The 16,385-nt window shown below is 42.0% G+C and overlaps 1 protein-coding gene across 6 annotated transcripts in view; it reads left to right on the plus strand.

Annotated features, from left to right (window-relative positions):
* The window catches only part of MCC (MCC regulator of WNT signaling pathway), a 217,293-nt gene that overhangs the window by 161,183 nt on the left and 39,725 nt on the right, over positions 1 to 16,385 (plus strand). For all 6 annotated transcript variants that reach the window (XR_014516816.1, XM_083464429.1, XM_083464433.1 and 3 more), the window contains one exon: positions 5,072 to 5,278. Coding sequence is in view for 5 of the 6 variants with exons in the window: in XM_083464429.1 (XP_083320555.1) it covers positions 5,072 to 5,278 (207 nt within the window). In the remaining variant the exon portion in view is untranslated. The remainder of the gene's footprint in view (positions 1 to 5,071; positions 5,279 to 16,385) is intronic.

Raw genomic sequence — 16,385 nt, forward strand, 5'->3', positions numbered from 1 at the left:
GCCACTGTGTTGGCAATATCATACCAAGGAGTTTTGTGCATTGTAGAGGCTTTAGGTTGGCCTGTAGAGATGGAAACCAGGCCCGAGAGGTAGAGAAATTAAGGGACAAGGGAGCACCGATTCAGAAAAAAGGAAGAAAGAGAGTACAATCTGAAGGAAAGGTAGATTGAGAAGGCCAGTCCATGGTGGAAATAATAGGTTCAAAAGTGAAGTTGAAAGGGCATGGGGGAGAGGTTTACATAGGGATGGGTGGAACTGGAAACAACCTAGCTATTCCTGAAGTCATTTCAGATATTATATACTTGTCTCACTGCGTGCTTAATTGTAGGTGGTTTCAGTAGCGTAGGGCCTTCAATGCAGTAGGATATGAACTTCCTGCTCATTGTGACAGTGATGGCATTTGGTATTCTCTGCAGTCCGACAACTGTGCATGGTTTAGCTGTAACATTTGACTTTCTAGCAAATAGGTCTGTTTTAGATAAAGTTAGAAAGAAGTCACTGTGTTTATCTTCATTGGTTGTTTCCATTGTAGAAGCTATGTTTGGTTTCTTCTTTTTCATCAATCTTTGTCAGACATGCTCTCTGTGGGAGATATCCCAATGCAAAGAAATCATTCTGCATTTGCTAAGGGGTTTTAAATGAGAAACAGGATAGGTGAAAAGACCTCTTGTTCAAATATTACTCTATTTTCCTAGAATTTGCCTTAGGTATAAGAGTTTAATGCCAGGTTATTAAGGTTCTCTTATTCTAAGGTTGGTGTGTGCCTGTTTTTTGGTGTGTGTTTTTTTAAAAGAAAAAGCACAATAAAATATTTTCCAGTTCTGGGAGCAAGAATAACAATAGTGTCTGAATAAATGTAATACTGCTCTTTTCTTTTTGCATAGAACATTTAAAAGGATGGCCTCGTATGCAGAATCTGTTCCATGATTTTGCATCCTATTGTGTTCATGTTAGAAGCACTGTGCTTTTACTACTATGCTGTATTTTGGAAGTCAGGGATTGCAGTTTGTTTAATCTTTTCCACCTCCCAGACGTGAGGTCAAGAGGGAAGGCTGCAGCCTTCCCTTTCTTGCTGTGGTTACTCCATTGGAAACTGCCAAGTAGATAGTAAGGGCAGTAATCCTCAATCCATCCCTGAGATGGTATACTTTAGCATTTGCTTTACTTTCACAATAAATATGAGATGTGGCCTATAGGGTAAAATTATGGAAGATAGAAGAGACACTGCAAAAATTCCTCTAAAGGGAGAGACGTCTGAGCGCATGTAGTTTGCATATAAAAGATGATTCACATAGACTCTTCTCACCTTCTGTACTTCCCTAAATTCCATACTTCATTGGCATTTTAAGAGAGACATTGTCAGAGCTATGCAAAGTCTCCTGGTGAATTTATTTTTGTACTTTGAATTGTGCAGCATAGCTAAAGTACACTGAGAAGCAGCTTACAGTGCACATTTAGCTTTGAGTGTTAACAGCGCTGGTAAATGTTTGACCGAAGTGAAATCTGGTAGTTTGTGTAAGTAAACATTTCCCTGCTTTGCAGACAGAAAGGGCCTTGAATCAAGATAGGGATAGGTTATCTGATTGGTTATATACAGTTTTTTAAATGCCTTGCTTGTTTAGGAAACTACTTTTCCAATAGGCTAAGCTCCCAACTGAGTGAGCCTCCTTGTGTAGGAAAGGATAAAAAGTTTGACTTTCCAGCTTAGCTACTTGTTCCCATCTCCTTTTTAGAAACAAGAAGTCTCAAAGCAAAAAAGAGGGGTAGTGGAACTTGCAAAGCACTGAAACCTCTCTTTCGACTCCATACCTGAAGTCAGGGGTATAACAGCTGGGTTTAGTTTTTGGCAAAGATGGCTTTATGAGCTAAATGGAGAGGGCTGGAAGGCATAATTAAACCCACAGGCTGAATGCACCCCTCCCTTGGATTAGAACCTTTTAAGCAGGAGCGCTCCACATACTGAATTCATTGCCTAGGAAGGCCCACCTGGACCCTAAGCTGCCCTCTTTTAGGATATATACCAGGCATAGGCAAACTACGGTCCTCCAGATGTTTGGGACTACAATTCCCATCACCCCTAGCTAACAGGACCAGTGGTCAGGGATGATGGGAATTGTAGTCCCAAACATCTGGAAGGCCGGAGTTTGCCTATGCCTGATATATACTAATAGCAAACTCATTATTCACATGTGGCTCCTTTATATAGCCTTCATATTTTTCATGTAGAAAACATCAGAAAGCTTGGAGGAACCCCAAGATCTGCAGAAGTACAAAAAACCTGAGTGTTGGAGGGGGCAGAAAACCGGGGTGGGTGGGTGGAGTAGAGTATCTTGGAAGAGGGCAAGGCAGGCAGGTTGACTGAGTGGAACACTGAACTGAAACAGTCCACACTTTTAAGAAATTTATACCCTTCTTTTCATCATATATCTAAAAGTAGCTTGGAGAAAGAAAAATACAGTATACAAAATTTTGGGGGCAAGGCAGTTTGAGTGTATTACAGTGATCCTGGCCCAACTGCCTGGCTACCAGTTAGCTTCTGGGCCCAAGTCAAAGTGCTGGTTTTGACCTATAAGTGGCCTAGAACCGCAGTACCTCAAGGTCCACCATCGGGACCCTGCAGTCATCATCTGAGGCCCTTTGTGTGCCTTCTCCACAAGAGGTCCAGAGGGTGGCAACACGAGAACAGGCCTCTGCAGTGGCTTTTCATTTGTGGAATACTCTCCCCAGGGAGACTCTCCTAGTACCTTCGTTACATATATTTAGGTGCCAGATAAAAACATTCCTCTTGCTCCAGGCCTTCCATAGAGTTGGGTCTGCTGTACCGAAGTTATGAATCCTTATTGGTGTCAGCCATGCTTCTAGTTGATTGGGCATCACTAATAGCGCTCCCTCCAGATGATTTCAGTGTTTAACTTGGGACGTATGGGGTAAAGTGGGTTTTCTGAGCCCAAGTTGTTCAGGCCTTTGTATGCTAGTACAAGAAGCTTTAACCTGGCTGACCCAATAGTGGACAGGAAGCCAGTGTAGGTCTTTCAACACTGGTGCCATGTGCTGGCAATACGGTAGTCTGTTTCCATCATCGGTCTAGCGGCAGGATTCTGCACTAGCTGAAGCTTCTGGGCCGTGCATGCAGACTTAATTTCAACTATTTTAAATGGTATTGATTTATGCTGTGTGTTTTGGTATTACGTGTTATGCTTTGTAAAAGCATTGCTGGGAAGCAAGGTAGACGTATCGTTACTATATACATTCTTATTCCGGTCAAGTTATTTTCATCCTCTTTGGGTTTTCCTCTGTATTGCAATTCTTGTCAAAGGGGAAGAATTCGGGTGCCTTTTGCTTCTTTACTTCTCCCAGAGGGTTCTTGTTTTATTTCCTCCGTCACACTTCAGAAATGAAGTTCACCCACGCATCCAGAATGCCGAAACCTCTGAGGATGGAGGTGGATGGATTTAATTTCAGAACTTCGCTAGGTATTGGAAATGATGAGGAAAATGTGTATATAAATATAATGAATAAATGAATAATGAGCAAACTGGGAAGGTAATCCAGAAATAAACCTTCCCGCAAACATAATGGTAGGTTTCATTGTTTGAAACGAAGAACTAACTAAAATAAAATGTGCGGCTTCCGTTCATTTCCACCCACATGCAGTCTAGTTCCTCCTATGAAAGAGGAACTCTATGAAGTGGATTGCTGCTTTTGCAAACTAATTTTCTATTTAAAATGCTACTGCATCTTACCTTAGGCTTAGGCAGTGTATTGCAGATTTCTCCGGTTCAGCACTCTTTGGTTACAGGCTTGGATAGTTTTCTCTCTGTTGCTCAGCTTTGACATCTTCCGGTAGAAATACAGAGTATTTCCTTAAATCAGGACTCAGCCATTTGCAGTTGGTGGATTTAAATGGCAGTATGGCACACCTTTCAGTCTGAACGTTTACGGTGGGGCAGACTGCTTCTATCCTATCCTTCACTAACATAAGATGTAGTTGGTAGAGCATGAGACCTTAATTTCAGGGTTGTGGGTTCAAACCCCACGTTGGGCAAAATATTCCTCCATCGCAGGAGGTTGGCCCAGGTGACCCTCGTGGTCCCTTCCAGCTCTACAGTTCTATGATTCTAACATGCACAGCTTTAAAAGTGGTTTAGATATATCTGTGGAGCATAAGATTAGCCATTATGACAGAAGACTGCTTCCTGTATCAGAGGCAATATGTTCCTGAATACCAGTTGCTGAAAGACGGCAGGAGACAGGTGAAAACCCATCAGAGGTCACGTGACCTTCCTAGAGGGCTTTAAAAGCACTTTCTGCACCAAGCTTTTCCTGCTATGGAGACCTTTTTCAGCTCTCTACCTTGCTTACCAGCCTTTTGGAAGATTTGTGAGGGCTCTGGAAGAGCCTGCGAGGTTCCTGCGATCTCGCCCACTCAGCTTGGCAGCATCGGACAGGTAGAAATGGTCGTGCAGGTTTTGGGGGGTCCCTCTGACTTTGCGTGCAGACCCCTGTAACGTAAGCCCCTTGCAAGTTTCAGGCCTTCATGTCATGTATTGCCTTCATGTCCTGTGCTTGGACTTCCCAAAGGCATTTGGAAGAAAAGGATGCTGGATTAGACGGGCCTTTGGTCTGATCCAGCAGGCATCTTCTAATGTTCTCAAAGCCTCCAGTCAGTGATCTCCAACATTTTTGTTAGTGGGTTGTCACCACTCATCTGGTCAACTGCGGCTTTGGTTTTGCTCAGTTAGTTCACCAAAGCAGCAGTCCACTTTGTATATCAACTGATTAAGTGGGATGTGCACTCTTTCCTGTTTTTCACCTTCATTAGTGTGTTCGATGCCTAATGCACTCTGTAAATGCCATAGGTTTGCAGTTGCTTCCATTAATATAACAAGATGTAAACAAAAATGACCATTTTTAAAAAATTGTTTCATTTTTTTTCAAAACAAAGCTGGCATTTGCTAATTAAAATGGCTTCTGTAAAATGGAAAAGAGCAAACTGAAATGTGTCCGTTAGTGTGAATAATACGTTTAGTGTTTCGTGTATGAATTATTGTTCCTTTGAAATATTCTGCAGACAGTCGAAGAGATTGAAGGTGTGCTCGGGCGGGACCTGTATCCCAACCTGGCTGAAGAGAGGTCTCGCTGGGAGAAGGAACTCGCGGGCTTGAGGGAAGAGAACGAGAGCCTTACGGCAATGCTGTGCAGCAAGGAGGAGGAGCTGAACAGGACGAAGGCCACCATGAATGCCATCCGGGAGGAGCGAGACAGATTGCGCAGAAGGGTGAGGACAGTAACCACTTATGTGGCACGCTCTGCTACAGAAACGTTAAGAATATTTTGTCAGAATATAAAAGGAGTTGGCAGCAGGCAGGATCCTCGCTTCCAGGCTCCATTTCTCAAGGCATTTACTGTTTTGCTTCCTCATCTGCCGTGTAATGGATTCTCTCTTCAACCTCTTGAGTTTCTTCAGTTGCCCAGCCTCATCTGCTCAGCACATTATCATATACAGGTGTTCCCCAGTTTACGTATGACAGACTCATGCATGACCACAATTTTAGTTGTGGTTGTCGTTGGGTTTTTTGATAGTATTTTTGGACTGGATTGGGAAGAGAGCAACAGAAAGGGGTTTAGAGGCTTTTTAGAGAGTGCTGCCCACTTAGATGCTTTTCACCTATGCACATGGCAACACAAAACATAACCCCCACGGAAGGAGGGATGCACCTGTATAGAGAGTTGAATTAGAAAAACTTGATAGAAGGCTTGACCTTTCCTTGAACAACCGAGATACCAAATAACACTTTTCGAAAAATTTCAATATGATGTGCTGAAGCACATGTTGTTGTTGTTGTTGTTAATAATAAAATAATAATAATATATACCACACTTCGTCTGAAGAACACAGGGTGGTTTACAGTATTAAAACACAAAAATATATTAAAAATTGTCCAGCAGCACCTTAGAGACCAACTAAATTTGTTCTGGGTATAAGCTTTGGTGTGCATGCACACTTCTTCAGATTCAGGTATCTGAAGAAGTGTGCAAGCACACCAAAGCTTATACCCAGAACAAATTTAGTTGGTCTCTAAGGTGCTGCTGGACAATTTTTTAATTTTTAATTTATTTTGACTGCGTCAAACAAACAAAATGACACCCCCACCCACAGTTTAAAAGGCCATAGATTAGATAATTAACCAAAAGTCTGGATGAGGAGGAGTGCTTTTGCCACGAGAGCTTCCCTTTATTGTATCTAAGATGCAATACACAACACGGGAGCTTGTGCATAAACATGTGAGTAGAAAGATACAGCAGATCTTCATCTGTTTCAACAATATATGCAGGGCCACAGATTCCCCATCCCTTTTCTAGAGTACAGTCGTACCTTGGTTTTCAAATAGAATGTTCGGAAACCAACAAACCGGCTTCCGATTGCCTTCTGATTGTGCAGGCGACACCAGAAACAATAGTGGAAGCCACATTGGATGTTCGACTTCCAAAAAAAGGTTCGAAAACCGGAACACTCGCTTCCGGGTGTCAATCGTTCAGGAGCCGAAACGTACGAGTACCAAGGTGTTTGACAACCAAGGCACGACTGTATATTCCAATGCGGAACTCTCCTCTTCCCACTCCCTTTGTGAACACAATAAGTTTAAAGTGGTTTTTTTTTAAAAAAAAATGTGCTAATTTGAGTTAGAAGAAAACCAGTCTTCTCTTACTTTTTATTTGAAGCAGTTCTCATGAACTGTGACTGAATGGTCCATTTCTGGCTCAAGTCCTTGTTGATTGTATGGATTATTGTTGCCAAAGGGTCATCAAAAAACTAATTTCTAAAGGCACTTGTGGTTTTTTCTGTGCTGTGTTAGACTTTGTCATTCACTATTTTCACACTTGTAGTATTCATTTGCAGAAACCATCTCACTCAAAGCTTTGGTCCAGCACAGTCTAATGTGTGTGTGTTCGGTGTGTTCGAGAGAGACAGTGTGGTGTAGTGGTTAAGAGCGATGGACTCGTAATCTGGTGAACCGGGTTCGCGTCTCCGCTCCTCCACATGCAGCTGTTGGGTGACCTTGGGCCAGTCACACTTCTCTGAAGTCTCTCAGCCCCACTCACCTCACAGAGTGTTTGTTGTGGGGGAGGAAGGGAAAGGAGAATGTTAGCCGCTTTGATACTCCTTCAGGTAGTGATAAAGTGGGATATCAAACCCAAACTCTTCTTCTTCTACTCTTCTTACTGAAACAGATTGCATGTGTAACCTGCTTTGTTGTTTAGTTAGATAACCAGAGCTGTAACGTTTTAAAAGTGTTCTCAAAGCAGTTGTATGAATCTGTGTGGAAGTCTCATCTGCCAGGAATTCTAGCTCTGTGAGGGGGACAGTTCCCAGAATTATTTGAGGAAAGCCATGCTTATAAGTATGCTATAAATGCATGGTGTCGGTGTGATCTTCATTCCTCCATGTAACCTCCCTTTGCCCCTCACCCTATAACTCTTAAAGCCCTACCCTTTCCCTGCTTGTTCCATTCCATGCTCATCTTCCTGCAGCCCAAAATGAATCTGAAAGTTGCAGGTCCCTGTCTGGTCTTGGTTCTGAGACCGTAACTCTTAGGCATCTATACGATGTCTCCAGGGAAACTGCCTTAATCCATCTGTATTTGAAGATTTGGCACATTTATGTATCCTTGCATGGGGAAAAAAATCACAGATGTTTTGTAGGGTGTTTCCTTTTTTTTTTCATTTCAAGGAAGAGCACTTGTTGGCAGTGGGAATGCACTTTATAGTGTTCACTTAAATATATTTACCACTTCTTGGCCAAAGCGTTTAAAGCAGCCCTCTCTTATTCTCCTTCAGAGCTGTGTACATTTTTTTTTGCTGTGGATCGCAAGACCTATATGAAAGAGTTTTAATTCAGATCTGTGTCTTTGAGATTTTCTGTTTAGATCCAGCCAAAATCTGGTTTTCAAGGTAGTGAAGATGATATATTGTCTTAAACTGGCCTGTCCAGAAAGGAGATGCATGAGCAAATCATCAGTTTCCATCTAGCCTTGTGGCAGTCTAATGGCCTTTTGTGCCAGCTGGTGGGAGAGTTAAGGTTCATTACCCAGAGGAAGAGTACACAAGTGTTTTTCTGAGGTTCAGGTGTTTAATTCCTCTACTGTTTACTCCCACCTCCATTCCTTTCTTCCTTGGATGCTTATTAGAGCTTTTTTCTTCTACCCTGTTCTCCAACAGCTGATCTTAATTAGATAAATTAGCTTGGTTATATAGACCTGTCTTCTTACTGACGCACAGTTGACACATGATTGACACGCTGCTGGGTATTCTAACCCCGGTGTTGCTGAAAATTAATCACCAGACCAGCAGATTGTCACAGTCAGAAAGCAGGAGGTGAGAAATGTGGATGTAGAAGTTACATTTCTGGAAGGGTGGTTTTTGCAAAAACAGCAAAGTTTGCTGGTGCACCTTAAATGCTAACAAATTTATATAAGGTTTCATGGACCACATTCCACTTAATCAGATACTAAGCTAGCCGAGAGGATACACAACTAAAAATGTTTTGAATTGTGACAAGGAAACACTATTTCTTTTTGTGACTATGTTTTCCAAATATTCATGTGTTTTTGATTCCACAGTCATGTTGCAGAAGTCATTGCAGGCCTAATAAGAAAGGATTATGATGTTGAAAGGAATGCAAGTTAGTTTATAACTATGGATATCTTCAGAGAACTGTGGGTAACCTAAAGGAATAATCTTTTTCTACAAAACTACTAAATGTGTGGGAGCTTTGAACTCCCCCCCCCTTTTTTTTTTTTTTTGCAGCTGGTCATTGTAGATCAGGGCGACTTTTCATCCCAAGTGAGCCACACACGGCACGGCATTAAATCTCCATATCGTAAATTAAAGTGTTTGCAATATATTCAATATAATTTAATATACACAGTTAATCTAGCTAATTAAATATATATAATTGCACAATTAACGTATTTTATATTTTTAATTATTAAACAAATTTAATACACAAGCAGATGTATATGCTTTCATTAAGAACGCATGACACAAACAAAAATATTCTTTTAAGGCTTTAAGTTGTTTTTTCTTTAATGTTTCCAAGGGCTGCCAAAATAGGGCCATGAGTTAGCCACCCTGAAGGGAGAAGCTGATACAAAGCCTTGATGCTGGGCGGGAGGAGGGAATTTCCTTGCCCAACCCATTGTTGGGGCATTTCACCTCAGGTGCCAAAATGCCTTGGGCTGCCCCTGAACATCCCCAACTTAGATAGGGGCTGCTGCAGAGAAGGCCCTCTCCTTGTCTGCCACAGCCTGAGCTTCTGAGGATGATGGGACAACCAACAGGGCGCCCTCCACTTCTCTTAGCATCCAAGATGGTCTGTAGGAAAGGAGGAGCCCTTCCAGGTATGTGGGGCCTGGGTTGTTTAGGGCTTTTAGCGCCTTGAATTGGCCCCGGAGACCGACTGGAAACCAGAGCAGCTGTTTCAAAACAGAGGTTATATGAAATCTGGAAGATTCCATATAATGTCATTGTTTATGATCATTGATAAACTTTCCCCCATCGGTGTGTCTAATCCTCACAATTTATGGCAATGAATGGCTTAAAATAAAACGTTGGCCCTACTGTGCTTTTGCTCTTTTTCCCACCCCACATCTGTTCACCTCTCTCTAAGAGAGATGAGCAGTATGGTAGGATCTTCTTGGGGATGCAAAAGAAACTGCTTTGTAACCAAAGAGGAGCGTCTACTTCCCTTCAGTGTTGAACATTAAAATATGAAGGGACAAATCCAGATCGGTAATCACAGAATTGATCATTACTTCTACCTTTATCCTTCTTTTGGGTTATTGGAAAATAGTGAAGCCTGGTGCTGTGAACTGTATGCTAATTTGGTGAACAGTGGGTTTATTTCCCTTGAGAGGAGTCTGTTTATTACAGATGTCCATGTCAGCCACACTATGTAATGGTGAGCACTAGGGAGTTTATCTGCATCTGTAATGCAGTCAATAGCTGCCACACAAATAAATGTTTTCTTTGACCTACTAAATATTTTATATATGCATCCGTGAACCAAGAGTCACTTTATATTATTTCCCTAGAGAGTGAGGAAAGGAGCCCTTGCAAAAAAATAATAATAGTTTTTTTGTTTGTTTTACACACACTAAATTGGGTAGATAGAAGTAGTTGGAGCCGAGCAAATCAATAGGGCTGTTGCTTTAGCCCAGTGTCTGTAATCAAACAAAGTGCTCTCAATGGGGTTTCGGAGCCTTGTTAGAGGTTTAATTAAATTAGATATTTAATACATTCAGTTAACAGATTGTGCTGCTTTGCAGTGCAATAACTAAGAAATGACATGTGTATGGATTTTTATCCCTCGCAGGTCATTAGTAAATGAGGTAATTACTTACTTCTGTAGAGTGTCCATAATGTAGTGTTACCTCTGTGCAAAATAGCCATAGACAAAGAGAGCACCCTGAATACTGGAGTTGTTTGTGACCTGTAGAAACAGCTTCTACCAAAATACGCATCTTTGGTTTTGGGCAAACATGTGGACTGCTTATTTCCAGGAAAGCAATAACATGTACAATGCTCTATATGCAGATAGGTAGCCGTGTTGGTCTGCCATAGTAAAAATAAAAAAATTCCTTCCAGTAGCACCTTAAAGACCAACTAAGTTAGTTCTTGGTATGAGCTTTCGTGTGCATGCACACGAAAGCTCATACCAAGAACTAACTTAGTTGGTCTTTAAGGTGCTACTGGAAGGAATGCTCTATATGGTAACTCTGTCCGCAGGAAGATCTAGTTTCTCTGTAAGCTCAGTACAAAATCTAGGGGAGCAAGCAAGCTGAATGGTGATATTGCCTGGCCGAAGTCTAGAAATGTTCTGCTCTCCTTGCGCTTCAGTCTGCCATGTCGGATGTGCGTGTGTGTTTGTTTAAATGCACACCATCCACTGATTGGTCCTCTTTCTCTACTTTGGAATGACCTTAGATAAATAATCTTGAAAATTCATGTAAACCAAAGAAGAGTCAGACTGAAAGTATGCAGACCAATATAATAGTTGATTATAACTCAGTTAAACACCAGTAGGAGGCAAAGTATTTGTTTTATCAAGGAAAATAAAATCTCTTAGTTCTTCATGGGAAACCCCTAAAAATTATTTAAACAGAGCTGAATAAGTGAAATTATAGACTGACTCTTTTTCCTTTGAGCTTCTTGCCAGGAGGAAGAAAACACTTGCACTAGCTTAACAGCCTAAAGTGGTTCCATCTTAGTTGCAAGTTGGACTATTTTCCTTAACAAGAGTCACTTTGACAGTTAGATAGTAAGGTAAAGGTAAAAGGTAAAGGACCCCTGAACGGTTAAGTCCACAGAACACTGTGACAAAAACCAGAGCGCACGGAAACACCGTTTACCTTCCCACCACAGCTTTTCCTATTTGTCTACTTGCACTGGTGTGCTTTCGAACTGTTAGGTTGGCAGGAGCTGGGACAGAGCAACAGGAGCTCACCTTGTCGTGGGGATTCGAACCACCGACCTTCTGATCAGCAAGCCCAAGAGCTCAGATGTGACTTAAGTCTGCAAACAAACCAGATGGGCCAACAAAGAGATATCAAATTAATAGTAGCAATAATACTGGAGCTTATGTGCACCTTTCCCCCAAATATTACATTGTAAACAGTCTAACATTTGACTGCGGTTTTTATTTATTTGTTTATTGTCTGTCCTTCACCCTAAGGCTTAGCATTGGGAGTAGGACTATCCAATTATTAACATGGCCTAAGGGGATTATATAATATATGCAGTGCTTTTTTCTGGGGGGACGCAGGGGTACGCATACCCCTAAACATTTTGTGAATCTAAGTTTGGTCTCATTGAGGGGCAGTATTTCAATATGAGTAGGAAAATGAGAATACCCCTAAACATTTTTTAAGGAAAAAAGCACTGAATATATGAAAGGTAAAGGTAAAGGACCCCTGGAGGGTTAAGTCCAGTCAAAGGCGACTATGGGGTGCGGCGCTCATCTCGCTTTCAGGCCGAGGAAGCTGATGTTTGTCCACAGACAGCTTTCCGGGTCATGTGGCCAGAGCGCATGGAAACGGCATTTACCTTTCTGTCGCAGTGGTACCTATTTATCTACTTGCACTGGTGTGCTTTCAAACTGCTAGGTTGGCAGAAGCAGTTATATGTATAATATAATATTATATGTATAATATAGCCACAGAATAGATAAATAAGACTAAATAGCTAATATGTCTCACCTATAAAAGACCTCTGAATGCTTTTTAAATAATACGTTAGCTCTGACATGACAAATCTCCTTAGGAAGCCTAATATATAATATTAGGTCAGGAATGGGAAAGATTCTGCTCTGTGCTCCCATGAATCTTGCAGCAAAAGTCAGGATGGGGCTAAGCATATTTTTCTTACCAATCTTTACAATCACCGTACAGACATGCTGCTTAAGGGAACAATGTTCAACTGGCCTTTCCTCTGTTCTTTAAGCATGAAAACGTGTGTTGGTGGTTTATTTTTTTAAAACCAATCTAGATATTTTCTGGGCTCTTTGAAAATGTTTCATTTTCACCTTTATTGTAAAGCTGTGTGAAAAGGGCATTACACTACAGACTTGCTCAGAATTCAAGCCTAACCACCTTCTGGAAGTTTTAAGACCTGGCTATTTGGGCTGCTTTTTGGGGGGCTCTGAGTTAAGCTGCAAAGAATGGTTGGGGGAGAATTTTTGCTAGTGAATTCATGTTCTTAGTTGGATTTTATTTGCTTTGTGTGTGTAACCTAGTTACCTCTAGAAATGCATATAAGCAATTGGCAAAGGAATTCTATTTCTAAGTGGCATTCTAATTGTAAACCATAGAGGCAAAGCACATCAAATATCAAATGCACAACAAAATAAACCAGCCTTAGTTTTTAAACTGGCCTTTTAAACTTTTTTAGGCTTATAATACATTGGTGGTTATGTGGTTTGCTATGAGAAGGCTGAAGTGCGCAATATCTGCAAGCCACTCATAATTCCTAAGAGGCTGTGTTGAAATCTAGCCTCTCTGAGGAGGGATTAAAAACATGTGTCTATATACAGAGTCATACTCAATTCTAAAGTAAAATTGACCAGAAACGTAGCAAGGGGAATGTGCAAAGTAAACAATAGGAGGTAACTTTTTCCGCCTTATGAACATTGTCACGGCTCGTTTTGGAACTACAGGTCCTCATGCTGAGCATAACTGAGGCATTATAAATTGAGAATGAGACAGGCTCAAGTGACTCTGGCCTAGTATAATTGTGAGAGAACACGAGAGCTATATTCTTCCAGGCAACTCATCCATGAAGCATGTATCCCAAGTGAATAAATCAATCCTGGGAAGTGTATTGACTTTGAATTAGAGAGCGCTACTTTCATTTCTTAAGATACACCGAAGGTATCGCAGCCGTTCAATAATACTATAATAATAATACGGGTCAAGAAACCTTAAAATTAGTGTTCAGATCCCGACTGTCACTTTATTAAAAAGTGGAGTGAGAACTAGCAGTAACTACATTTCTCTTTAATTAAGATACAACCCAAGAGGCTTAGATTTCTCGGCTAATTTTTGCATGGTAATTACAGCTATTGCTAGCTTATTGCTGAAATTGCTGATTAAAAATTACTTTAGTAAGCGTAGCTAACAATTTCATTAGAAATCAACTTTAAGAGTTCTAGTCAAGTTTGTGTCTTCTACGTATTTACTTAGAAACTGTAGAATACCTGATGTTTAGCGTGTAGTTTTTCAACTGCATACTTAAACACTGAAAGTCATATGAATTTAAGAGTCATGTTTTACATTATATTTAGATACAATTTACCATGTTATACTTTTGGATCACCTTGGTGGGATGTGGGTGTGGGGGTCACAACATTTAAGTGGTGGACACTGCTTCATTGGAGATTTTTAAGCAGAGATTGGATGACCATCTATCATGGACGCTTTAGTTGAGATTCCTGCATTGCAGGCGATTGCCATTCTCTGCCCAGGGAGATGGTTTTTGTCTGTAATTAAATAGCATATTTCTTTAAAAAAGACAGCAAACCATTAATGCATCCTGCCATAGTCTTAGATGGAAGGACCTATTTCAGCGTGATGTTCACCGAGGCAATGCTAAGTATACTACAAAACAAACCCTAGCTACTGACCCAGATGACAACGCCTTCTTATGCCACTGCGATATGCTTGGTTGGGCTTTGGTGAATCTCATTGGAGAAAGAATTCCATGGCGGCAACCATAGGCAGCAGTGTGGAGTGTTTCTGTGTTTAGAGCCAGTGTGGTGTAGTAGTTAAGAGCGGTAGTCTCGTAATCTGGTGAAATGGGTTCGCGTCTCCGCTCCTCCACATGCAGCTGCTGGGTGACCTTGGGCCAGTCACACTTCTCTGAAGTCTCTCAGCCCCACTCACCTCACAGAGTGTTTGTTGTGGGGGAGGGAGAGAAAGGAGATTGTTAGCTGCTTTGAGACTCCTTAGGGTAGTGATAAAGCGGGATATCAAATCCAAACTCTTCTTCTTCTTCTTCTTCTTTAGCCTGATGAACAGTTAAGAATGACCTGGAAGTGTTCTGAGGCCCAAGCACTTGCTTGGCAAACCTCATGTTGTCACCAGCAGGAGCGCACAGGTTTGACAGTTGGGTGGGAGGTGTGTGTGCACACATGGGTGTCCTGATAGTATGAACCAGTGGTTCCCTACATAGCCTGTATGCACAACTGCTGCAAAATGTGCAATCATGGCAGCCCCATGCAAGGATTCCATGTGGAAGTCCCAGTTCATTTAATCAGTTTCTTCACATGATGCCTACGAAGAATCATGTAGGTGTTGCCAATACTCCAAAATGGGCCTAAGTCATCTCCAAGGTTGCTATGAATAAGACATACCCTCCTTAGACGTGCTCATGTGGCAGGTTGCTAATGCCGGAACTAAGTAAGAATCCCGTGTTTGTAGCTGTCTAGTCTTAAGATTTCCCATTTTTCTTTATTCTGTTCTTTTGCAAGCCCATAAACTGGGTAATCTCTTTACCATGTCCTCCTTTTGTCCACAAACATTTTTCTCCTCAAATTCTTTTTTAGATTTGATGGATTATTAGATGTGCAAAACACCCCCTCCATTCATTCCCCAGCTACCTTTTCTTGGCACGGAAAATGTGAACTGCCTTAAAAAAAAAGTTCTTAGCAGCAACATAAATTTATGCGGAGAGAAATCATTTCTCTTTTCTCCAGCCCTGCAGCCAGACTTATGCTTTCCTTCTCTTGATTCCTCCCTGTAGGCTTTTTATCCCTCCCTTGCAGTGGCATTCCTCTTTTAATTGGGCCATGCTCCCTCCTCTGCCCTCCTTTAACCTACACGGCTCCTCAACCTTCCTTCGCAGTAGGTCCCCCCCCCCAGCCTTGAAGTTCTGAACTGAAGAAACCGCTTGCAAATGGTTTTAACAAATGGTGCGCTAAACCAGTGGGTTTCCCCACCACCACCTACAAGTGGACCTTAAATCTCCTGTCTGCATAGTTCAGAGCTGTACTGTTGGCCATGGATGTTTCACCTTGTTTCCCACCACCCCTTGTTCTTGCAATGTTCCACTCTTTTATTTAATATATCAGAATGTTTACTCACTCTTCTGAGCCAGCAAGCTACTTCCTGAACCACCACTGACTTGCCTTATGTATATGATCTGCTGTCACTTCATTTCTTCCATTTCATCTCTCTTGAATTTTGGCTTAGAGTTGCGTGTGAACAAGGCCACAGTCAGGCTCCTGCTGACACAGATAGAAAGTCTGCCGCTGGCTTGGCCTCACAGAGGTGACACAGCCTCCAGAGCCTCAGGGGAAGTGTTCTTTGTGCTCCTTCAGGAGATCCGCTTGCCTTCTTCAGCTCCTTACTCTCTACCCTGGCCTGCAATACCTCTCTCTTGCCTCCCTAATCACTTCCACTTTCTCACCAACACATTGGGCCAGCTGCAGTGACATTTGCTGCTTTAGATCCATGAGCTCCCTCTCTCCCTCTCTCTCCCAGCCCCAGTGAGGAACAACAGTACTCCCAGTAGGTAAAGGTAAGGGACGCGGGTGGTGCTGTTGTCTAAACCACTGAGCCTCTTGGGCCCGCCGATCAGAAGGTTGGTGGTTCAAATCCCCGTGATGGGATGAGCTCACGTTGCTCTGTCCCAGCTACTGCCAACCTAGCAGTTTGAAAGCACGCAAGTGCAAGTAGATAAATAGGTAACACTCCGGCAGGAAGTTAAGTCATGGTTAAGTCATGCTGGCCACATGGCCTGGAAAGCTGTCTGTGGACAAACGCCTGCTCCCTCGGCCTGAAAGCAAGATGCGTGCCACAACCCCATAGTCACCTTTGACTGGACTTAAC

Source organism: Podarcis liolepis, assembly GCF_965112155.1.
Source record: "Podarcis liolepis genome assembly, chromosome: 11".
NCBI classification, from domain to species: Eukaryota; Metazoa; Chordata; class Lepidosauria; order Squamata; family Lacertidae; genus Podarcis; species Podarcis liolepis.